At 35.8% G+C, this 10,705-nt stretch overlaps 1 protein-coding gene across 2 annotated transcripts; it reads right to left on the bottom strand.

The window, feature by feature from the left end:
• Nucleotides 1-409: 409 nt before the first annotated feature.
• On the bottom strand, nt 410-1,985 carry LOC149256748 (uncharacterized). Of its 2 annotated transcripts, none has more exons than XM_089460855.1 (3): nt 1,765-1,985; nt 1,623-1,672; nt 410-1,518 (listed from the first exon to the last, which is right to left on the bottom strand). In XM_089460855.1, the coding sequence occupies exons 1-3, from the start codon at nt 1,967-1,969 to the stop codon at nt 1,330-1,332; spliced, it is 444 nt and encodes a 147-aa protein (XP_089316981.1). In that variant the 5' UTR covers nt 1,970-1,985; the 3' UTR covers nt 410-1,329. The 2 variants fall into 2 exon arrangements, with proteins under 2 accessions (XP_089316981.1, XP_089316982.1); XM_089460856.1 differs by having other exon boundaries at nt 410-1,022.
• Nucleotides 1,986-10,705: the final 8,720 nt, after the last annotated feature.

Below are 10,705 nucleotides of genomic sequence, written 5' to 3'. Positions count from 1 at the left end.
ATGAACAGAAAAAAATGGCATCCCTCTATACCCAATGGCATAAATTGACGAGGTTAAGAACTGAAACATCAAATCTCTAAATTTTATGTAAAAATTGTCTCAGAAAAACACTGAAATAGATGGATCTGGCAATCTCTGTTATTGCTCCACCAAAACAGACAACAATAAAAAACTTCAAAGATCTTCAAGTAAAATCGAGGGGACCAAGAAATCGAACCACTTTCGAGGCCTAGAAATGTTAATCCTATCAATAGACCACCCAATACTTTACATTTCCCTGCCAGAATAACCCGAAGCCTTGAAAGATCTTTGGCTTCAGATTTCTAGACAACCCAACTAACCCGAAGCCTTGAAAGATCTTTGGCTTCAGATTTCTAGACAACCCAACTAAAGATACATCCATAAGGCCTTTATATTCAAATTACCCACTTCATTACGGCTCTCAATGAAGTTACCCCTAAAATATGCAGGAATATACAAATCCCCAAACCAAAAAATACCCTCTACAGAAACTAAGATATCAAAAATACCCACAACAGGCATATGCAGAACCAGTGGAAACTGCCCAGATATTCTCACATACACTTTATAACAGACAACTCTGCCGGCCCTCGAATTGCCCAAACGCCGATAAGCCCAACAGCCCTCTCCACAGCCCAAACTAATTCAAACTCTGGATATCTTCATAATTCTTCAATACAAAGCATTTGGGCACCCAACCATTTGGAAATTAAATCTTTAAGATCCACTAAAAGCTTAGAAGCCCACAAGAACCCTAACATACATAAAACTTTCAAGGTTTGAAGCACTTACTCGTATTTAATTTGCAGTGCGGACCTGTGCAAATATTTCTTTCTGTGAAGATCAGACTCTCTGTATCTCTTCCACCACTTTCAATACCCTTCCTTACAGATCAATGAGCCACGCGGCCTGTATATATAGCCCCTGTAATCTTTGAGCTATAATTGAACAGATTAACCACCAATCATATGAATAGTTTCAGTCCTTTCAGGATGCAATCCCTGCACCAAATGCAAATTGCGACTGTTTACACATCGATCGACATATATGTATTTTATCTCTTTTGGCTTTGTTTACAGCTCTTGTTTTAGCTGTCAGTGTTTGTTTAGCTGACATTCATGGACAATCTTGACTATGTATTTGTCTGATATTTATTGTTATTACTCGCTCTCAGCGGTGTAGCAAACTACTGGATTGGGACGGCTATGCACTTTTCTGTTACTCTGCTAGTCCACTTTTTTTTTAACTCACTCATAGACCAAAACAAAATCAAAATCCTTGCCATAGTAGAGCACATCAATCATCCGTTCAAATTTCTACAGTAATAAACAGAGCTAAGTAGATCACATTTCCTCTAAATGCCGGAAGCAGAGCATAAAGCATAAGACTGAAAACAGGCCATTTCTGGCGCTTGTCAACTTCTCCATATTCAGAGCTAATCTTGCAACTTGCTACATAGTATGATGAGGCAAAATCCCAAGATTTTATTCTCAGAAACTGTACATACAAATATATACCTGGTATGAAGTCAATCTACAAAAAAAACTAAAAAAATCCAATCAAATTCGGTTCAAAATAAAAGATGGACAGATTCCATTTACCTTTGAGCAATCTCCAAAAAGCAGAAGCCTTCTACTCTGCACCCAGTAGTCTGGCCAAACCAGGTTCGATGAGAGGTCAATACGTAAACAATAAAAAATGAATAAAACAACAAAAAAGAAGTAGGGTAACCCCAAACTGTACAGTTTCCGGTCTGAAGCAAAGAATTCCCTCCTACAGCAAATAATACCCTCCTCTGCAGCGAACGCTTCATATCCCGCGCGGACGAGAATTCCCTCCTACAGCAAATAATACCCTCCTCTGCAGCGAACGCTTGATATCCCGTGCGGACGAGTTGGTTAGGGTAACAGGCGGCTAATAATACCCTCCTCTGCAGCGAACGCTTCATATCCCGCGTGGACGAGAATTCCCTCCTACAGCAAATAATACCCTCCTCTGCAGCGAACGCTTGATATACCGTGCAGACGAGTTGGTTAGGGTAACAGGCGGCTGATTAATTAATTTTCATTAAATAATCTTACATTAAAAGGTTTTTAAAAATTGAACGGCAGAACATTGTTTAATCGGTTAGGATTAGGTATTGACGGTTAGGATTAGGACAGGGAGCCAGCTGGGGGAGTTGATTTCAGAGGGCAACGCCTTACGGCGTAAATATTTCTCCTTGCCTCTGAGTAAACCAAAGTCCATCCAATTAATAAAAAATCTTTCTCCTTATCATTTGGTGACGAAATGCCCTTTTTTTTTAACGAAATAAAAGTAACAAATTACCTTATAGAAATTGCGTTCTATTTAAATAGATTAAAAAATATTAGTAAAAATCATATATAAAAGTTTTATTATAGAAATGATAATACTGCTTTATAAAAAAATTACCTTTTTTTAATCACATTCCGTTATAGAAATTGCTATATAAGTTTAAATGTTCTATTTAAATAGATTAAAAAATATTAATAAAAATCATATATAAAAGTTTTATTATAGAAATGATAATACTGCTTTATAAAAAAATTACCTTTTTTTAATCACATTCCGTTATAGAAATTGCTATATAAGTTTAAATGTTCTATTTAAATAGATTAAAAAATATTAGTAAAATTCCGTTATAGAAATTGCTATATAAGTTTAAATGTTCTATTTAAATAGATTAAAAAATATTAGTAAAAATCATATATAAAAGTTTTATTATAGAAATGATAATAGATTAAAAAATATTAGTAAAAATCATATATAAAAGTTTTATTATAGAAATGATAATACGGCTTTATAAAAAAATTGCCTTTTTTTAATCACATTCCGTTATAGAAATTGCTATATAAGTTTAAATGTTCTATTTAAATAGATTAAAAAATATTAGTGAAAATCATATATAAAAGTTTTATTATAGAAATGATAATACGGCTTTATAAAAAAATTGCCTTTTTTTAATCACATTCCGTTATAGAAATTGCTATATAAGTTTAAATGTTCTATTTAAATAGATTAAAAAATATTAGTAAAAATCATATATAAAAGTTTTATTATAGAAATGATAATACGGCTTTATAAAAAAATTGCCTTTTTAATCACATTCCGTTATAGAAATTGCTATATAAGTTTAAATGTTCTATTTAAATAGATTAAAAAATATTATATAAAAATCATATATAAAAGTTTTATTATAGAAATGATAATACGGCTTTATAAAAAAATTGCCTTTTTTTAATCACATTCCGTTATAGAAATTGCTATATAAGTTTAAATGTTCTATTTAAATAGATTAAAAAATATTAGTAAAAATCATATATAAAAGTTTTATTATAGAAATGATAATACGGCTTTATAAAAAAATTACCTTTTTTTAATCACATTCCGTTATAGAAATTGCTATATAAGTTTAAATGTCTATTTAAATAGATTAAAAAATATTAGTAAAAATCATATATAAAAGTTTTATTATAGAAATGATAATACGACTTTATAAAAAAATTTACCTTTTTTTAATCACATTCCGTTATAGAAATTGCTATATAAGTTTAAATGTTCTATTTAAATAGATTAATATTTGCTATATAAGTTTAAATGTTCTATTTAAATAGATTAAAAAATATTAGTAAAAATCATATATAAAAGTTTTATTATAGAAATGATAATACGGCTTTATAAAAAATTACCTGTTTTTTAATCACATTCCGTTATAGAAATTGCTATATAAGTTTAAATGTTCTATTTAAATAGATTAAAAAATATTAGTAAAAATCATATATAAAAGTTTTATTATAGAAATGATAATATGGCTTTATAAAAAAATTACCTTTTTTAATCACATTCCGTTATAGAAATTGCTATATAAGTTTAAATGTTCTATTTAAATAGATTAAAAAATATTAGTAAAAATCATATATAAAAGTTTTATTATAGAAATGATAATACGGCTTTATAAAAAAAAAATTATGCTTCCATTAAAAAAAATGTATATTTTCTTAAGAAAACACATAAATGAGCACATTTACATTTCTTTCTGATTTTATTAAGATAATAAGACAAAGTAAAACGTAATTTAGGCCAAAAGGACCGTTTTAGTTATTTATTTTAAGTTTTTTTGGTTTGGGTATTCAATAATGGTATGTGTTTTTGTATTCTTCCATTAATTAATAGTTTTGGTTTAATAATAGTTATTTCTTGTAATATTTATGGTAATAAACAAGCTTAGTTTATAATTATAATGAAAAGTATTATATTTTTTATGCTTAATTTATAATTAAAATAGAAATTCATTCCTTATTCTTGGAAATGTTTAGAGAAAAATTAAGATCTAAACACTCTAACCCTTTGACCTTTTGACAATGTTAAAACTCAAACACACTAAGAAAACTTTCCTCTCATAAAATGAAATATTTAGTTTCTAATAAAACTTTCCTCTAATAAAATGAAATATTAGAATACAACCCTTTGACCTTTTGACAATGTTAAAACTCAAACACACTAAGAAAACTTTCCTCTCATAAAATGAAATATTTAGTTTCTAATAAAACTTTCCTCTAATAAAATGAAATATTAGAATATTTAGTTTCTAATAGCGAGTTTCCAATAGGTGGCTAATGATTATGATTGATCATAGGTATTTCACATATGTGCATTAGCCATAAATTACAATCAAATGAATATTTGAGGAATTATAAGAAGAATGTGTAGGAGAATCTAGATATTATGAGACAAAAAGGATGAATGTCCAATTGTTGTGCTTGCAAATGATGATCTAAAAGAGGGTACATGTTGCTTCCTCGCATGGTGTAGATATGGCAAATTCTTTAATGTTTAACAATATTCCAACACATCTATTTTATATTTAAAATAATGATTTAAAATCTAGTAAGAGAGAGAAAATGATAGAAATAATCTCTAGTGTGTGAGTCGGGCCTTCACATCTATGGTAGGAGGATTTCAATGTGTTTTTAGAAAGGGGTCATTATAACCCCCATCTCTAATGTAATAGTTGGAAATTTTACTTAATAAATTATGTTTTCCCATTACATATTTGATATTAGGTTTATTACATACTCTTCTTAGAGCATTTGTCATCATGTGATGATGCGGAGAATTGTTCCTTAGCTGGAAAGACGAAGAAAGGGAAGGGGCGATCCATCCCATTCCAAATCCGATTCCAATCAGGGCGGCAAGAAGAAGGACATGTCGAGGATTAAATGTTTTCACTGTCATGAGTTGGGACACTATGCCACAAAGTGTCCGCACAAGAAGGCCAGTAAGAAGCCCATAGGAGGAGCGGTAGGTGAAGCTCTTGCTTCACAATTTGAACTGGATTGCACCCTCATCGCTTGCATGGTGACATCAGTGATGGGTAGTATGTGGTACCTACATAGTGGAGCCTCATTCCATATGACCGGAAACAAAGGGTTCTTCAATGACTTGGAGAAGAAGGACCTCCATATGCACATTGAGATGGGAGATGATGGGAGGTATAGCGCGACCGACATCGGTACTGTTACCTTTCAGAGGGAGTTTGGTACTCCTCTCGCATTAAAAGATGTCATGTATGTTTCGGGTTTGAAGAATAACTTGGTTTCAGTTTCCATATTGGAGGACCGTGGCTACGATGTTATATTTAGAAAGCGAAAGGATTTCCTTCATCATATAGCCTCAGGACAGGAGAAGCATATCAAGGTTTGGGTGAAGAACCTCTACAAATTGGATGTAGAAGACTACGTTGCTTTGAGCACTAAAGTAGAGAAGGTGCAGATTCAAGACATTAGTGAGTAGTGGCATAAAATATTGGGTCACACGCACCATTGAACTATGTTATTATGTCAAAATAGTATGTTGGCTCTTAGATCAAGTTTTAAAAATAGAGGGTTTTATTTCTAGGCAAATATTATATATTAATCAACAACCACAACTATAAATCATAGGTATGGTCATTGTGCTTCATAGGCTCTTGTCCAGTTTGTTAACACCAGGTTGTTCCCTTTGACTCCTGAGGGAATACGGCCGGGGTAACCACTAACCAAGCTTTGGATTACAGGTTCTAGCACACCTGTAATCAGAGAGGGCTCTCTCTTTCAGTTTTAACTTTGTTTTGAGGATTTTAGGCTAGTTATGAGGTGGGAATTTTGTTCAAAGTTTTGGTTGAAGGATGTCTTCCTGTAGCTGAGATGAAATCTTCAGAAGGTTCAGTCCATTGGGCAATGGAGTCTGTGATTATGGGTTGTTTGAGATATTGAGTAAGATTTGCTAAAACTGCAGGGCCATATAGATATATCATGAAACAAACTTAAAATTGTGAAGATGAAATATGTCTAGCCAGTGAAAGGTAACTAAGAGTTTTTCACTAAGCTGGTGATGTGAGAAAGAGATTATCACTCAGGAGCAGATTTAAATTCCTGAATAATACTCACTGTGAAGTTTTAGTCTAAAGGTGAAGCAATTAAGAATTACACTTTCGCAACTAATACTGGAGGAAAACATTCATAAGAGCATAGATTGAGTTCAGGGTGTTTAAAGAACAAATCCTGAAATATTCTTTTTCTGTGCTTATTAAACTTGTGAAATATAGAGCATGAGCAGATTATGATAGAATGAAATACATAACAAGAAGGTTTAGGAAACTTATTGTGCCATGAAATATGCAGGAATCCTGTAGCAGTAAGCAATCACACCACAACACATCATAACAACTCAGAATTTCAGAAATTCCATCTGCTTTCTGTATTAAAGGTCTGAAATTTACAGCATAAGTTCTCTAGAAGAGAAAATCAACAACCTCAGCAAGCTTATGCGAGGGGATATATATACAATCGGTTTTACAAAATATCTGAACACTGAGTCATTGGTTCAATAACTGCATTTACCAACTTTCAGAAATAGCAGATAAGAAAGTTATTGCTATTCTAAATATACAATGAATACCCTTCAGTTCTGTCAGAAACCTTTTTGACTTTTGGAGGCCACTGAGTCGGTTGAGCACTTTGCATTAATTCTGAATGATATTCTCTTTATGGCTTGGTTGAGGTGCGAATATCTCAGCCCTGTCATCTGCATCTGTTGGTGTTGCTTTGGTGGCCAAATTTGTCTGCTGAGTTGGCTCTGTCCACTTCCCTCCAGTCATACTGAATGTATCAATTTTCTGAATATGATGACCTATAATTTAATGTACAAAAATTTGGTGAAAAATCTGCCTGCTCACAACAATGTCTGTATCATGCTTGTCCACCATTCCTGAGTAGGCAAATCATGTCTCAAAATTGTGCCTAATGTTTCATCTGCCTCAGTATATTTGTAGTAATTGGGAGGCACCTCAAACAGATCTCTAATCTCATTCATGATAAAAAATAAATTCTCTATTCTGTCATAGAGACTCTGCCCAGATGCAGGCCCTGTTTCCTCTGGGGTACTTGATCCTGCAGTGATCTGATTGGTAGCAAAAGTATTTACCCTTTTGGCATAGTTTTCATGGGATAACAACCTACCTGCATTGTTTAGTAGGCTGGGAAGGCCTCTGTTATGCAATGTTGTGAATTTCTCTGTGAACTTGTTCACCTCTGTCTGCATTTCCTGGCATCTCCTATCCAATGTTTGCACCAGACTTCTCAAAGTGAGGACCCTCTTCACCAGTAAGATGGTGTCAGTTCTGTTGGGGATTCCTATTGCTGCCAGCTAAGGGTCTATGCGGTTATTGAGGACATTGATCATTCTATTGGCTATCTCAGGCATAGTGCCTAGAGATGCCCTTGCTCTTTGACTTTCCTTGTGGGCCCTGCCTATGAGATCCATGTGCTCATGAATGGTTTCTATATATTGCCATTGATCTGTTATGGATTGGCCAATATTGGCCCATAGGACTTTCTTGATTTCAGCCACCACTTTGTCAAGAGAGAGCTCTTTCTCCAGTTCTTTTATCCTTTTCTCAAGAGCCTTCACCTCTCTGGTTTTTTCAGCTACAGTTTGCTTTGATTTGTCATATTTTTCATTAAGTGTAGCCAATTTCTCCTTGGCCTCATTTAGCTCTGCCATCTGGGCCTCTAGAACTTGAATCTCCTTCATCATCTTCTGCATATCAAGGCTTGGTGCCTGTTCTGATGTTGTTGCTGGTGCTGATGTTGATGGGCCTGTCCCAGCTGCTTGTTCTGTGGGAGGACTGATAATTTGAGGAGGTTCCTCAAGGTTGATCACTGGCTGAGGGGGCTGAGATGTCTGGCCTCCTTCTTTCTGCTTCAGGGCTGCCTGTAATGCAGCCTCTGTTTCTACCAATTTCCCTTCTGTTTGTACCAACTGTTTGTGTAGTGTTAGCAGCATGGCTGCTACATCTTGGTCCTTCCTCTGCTGAGCAACATCTTCTGTTTGAGGGTGAAGGGTTGCTGGAATTTTTACCATCTTCCTCAAAGCTGCTATGTCTGCCTCTTTTTCCTTTAGTAATGCCTGTATAGCTTTGGGATCCTTTGGGTCATGCCCAAGCTCTATAATAATATCTTCCAAAGACCTAATCCTGTTGTCTTTGGCCTGAGAGGATGCCTTCTCCAATTCAAGTTGGGCAGTTTTATTATGAAGACTATTTTGCAATTTGTGTGCAAGAAAGTTCTTATCTGCGAGAGTGGAATATACCATCTCACCCGTTTGCTTATGAAGCTCTATCTGATCCATTGGGTGGATGTCTTTTGCAAATACCTCAAGGTTGGTCCTTATGTAATCTGCAGCTGACTGTGGCTGCAGCATAGTAGGCATGAAATGACTCATAGTCATCTTCCCCTCTGTTATGTCATATGCTGACATAAGCCTCTGCTGGTTTGTGGGAGCCATTTTGAGTAGATGATGGTATAGCTGGAGTCTAACTAGCTCATTCCTCTTCTTGATATCAATGAATTGCTGCTTTATGCTAGACTCTGCCCTTCTTTGCTGGCTTGAGGAGCTGACCTCTCCTCCAAGTGTTCTTTCTTGTTCCTGTTGGAAGGAACTGGCAGATGCTTCCATGCTAGGGGGGCCCATACCCATGGATGGCCCAATAGGCATCTCTTCTTCAGAAAGAGGATTTAATCTTTGCCTTTTCTCCCCTTGTTGACTTGTTGATGTAGTGAGGGGAGTTTCCTGCTCTCTATCCCTCTTCCTAGTTCTCTCTTCATTTAATGGAGTTTGGAGCACCGAGGCCTCCACTACTGTTTCCTGCCTTGGAGGCACACTTTCTTGAGCCTGCTGCTCTGTAGATATTGGGGCCTCAACAATTTCCTCTTGCTGTTTGGGCTGCTCTTTCTGTTGTTCTACTGTTGGGGGTGGCTGCTCCTGTTCCATCTCTTTTCCTTTACCTTTGCTGGCAGCCTGAGGAGTAGTTTGAGCTGCCTGCTGGGGGGCTGTAGAGGATGAGGCAGCTGCTCCAAGTTGAACTTGATAAGAAGAGGAAACCTGCCCACAATTTTCCAAGTCAGCTTCCTTCTCAAGATTCTTTGCTTCTTTTTGTAGAATTTCCTCTTTAGTACTTGCCTCTTCTAATGTGCCCTCTTTCCATCTTAACAGATTTGCATATTTTTCAATATGAGGCAGCCTGACATGATCATAGCTAGCCAACTTATACTTGACCCTTCTAAGGCTAATGAAATGATTGGGATCATAGGGTATCTAGAGGAAACTAGTTTGCAATCCGAGGCATTGTAGGATCTTATCTGCTTCTTGCCATGCCTCTTCTCTTTTGTTATAGATGAATGGGCCTAGCTGATTTCTGACTTTAAGTTGGACCTTCTTATTTTTGCTATGAAAATGGACCATGTCTGCATTTCCAAATTGTCTGAAATACTCTAAGGCAAAGAGTCTCATAGGGACATATCTTGGTAGCCTATATGGGGCTAACTCACAGCCATATATTCTGATCACTGTATGGTGTTGGTAAAAGTACCAATCCCCAATGTTGTAGGCCTTTGAGAGCTGGAGGATCCTTTGCATCTCATCTGTTAATCTTGGAGGAGGGGCACTCAACAGCAAGGACATGGCTGGATGGATGAACAAGTCTATGAATTCATAGTAGTTGTATGGTGAAAAACATATTAGATGGAAAACTGAAGACCAAAACACTACAGACCTTGGGTTCCCTTGGGCATCAAGCTTCTTGAGAGTAATAGGGAAGATACCAGGCTGATAGAATAGGAATAATTGATAGATATAAGAAGTATATCTAAATATCCTTTCCCTCTCTAGATTCATCAATTGCTCATGAATCTTATTGGCAATGTAGGCAGCATAATCATAGTGAACAGCAGGAGGCTTTCCAGGGGAGAAGATGGACAGCATGGCCAGAATGGTTTCATCAACATCCTCAGATGTTCTGTATCCCAGGACATAACTGATCATATCCACAAGTGTTTTGCCCAGCTCATTTAGATACACATTTCCAATAGGGGGAGTCCTCACAGTTTCAGAGCCTGATTGAATGAATAATTGATTGATCTTTACAATTTGGGCACTGGACAGCTTGCCTCCTTTCTTTATCAAATCCATGATGGAGAGGGGAGTCAATGGCCTTGAAGTATGAAAGTGTAGCATTTCATTTATGGCCTCAGGGGTGACATGGAACAAAACTGAGCCTGAGGAATTGAGGACAGCTCTCTGACAGGGGTCATAGTTGGCACTGCATCTGTGTATCAAGTCTGGG

The sequence above is a fragment of the Pinus tabuliformis genome, chromosome 7, assembly GCF_031772625.1.
Source record: "Pinus tabuliformis cultivar Carrire ecotype Pingquan chromosome 7, CPIR1, whole genome shotgun sequence".
Classification (NCBI taxonomy): domain Eukaryota; kingdom Viridiplantae; phylum Streptophyta; class Pinopsida; order Pinales; family Pinaceae; genus Pinus; species Pinus tabuliformis.
This window is presented reverse-complemented; position numbering and strand designations above follow the sequence as displayed.

What these genes read in the sequence shown, in the direction of transcription:
- LOC149256748 (XM_089460855.1), bottom strand. Translation starts at nt 1,969, where the DNA reads ATGAAGCGTTCGCTGCAGAGGAGGGTATTATTAGCCGCCTGTTACCCT. An exon ending in TTTGCTTCAGACCGGAAACT is followed by an intron (nt 1,673 to 1,764) that starts GTACAGTTTGGG and finishes TGGTTTGGCCAG; the next exon opens with ACTACTGGGTGCAGAGTAGA. An exon ending in TTTTTGGAGATTGCTCAAAG is followed by an intron (nt 1,519 to 1,622) that starts GTAAATGGAATC and finishes TTGTATGTACAG; the next exon opens with TTTCTGAGAATAAAATCTTG.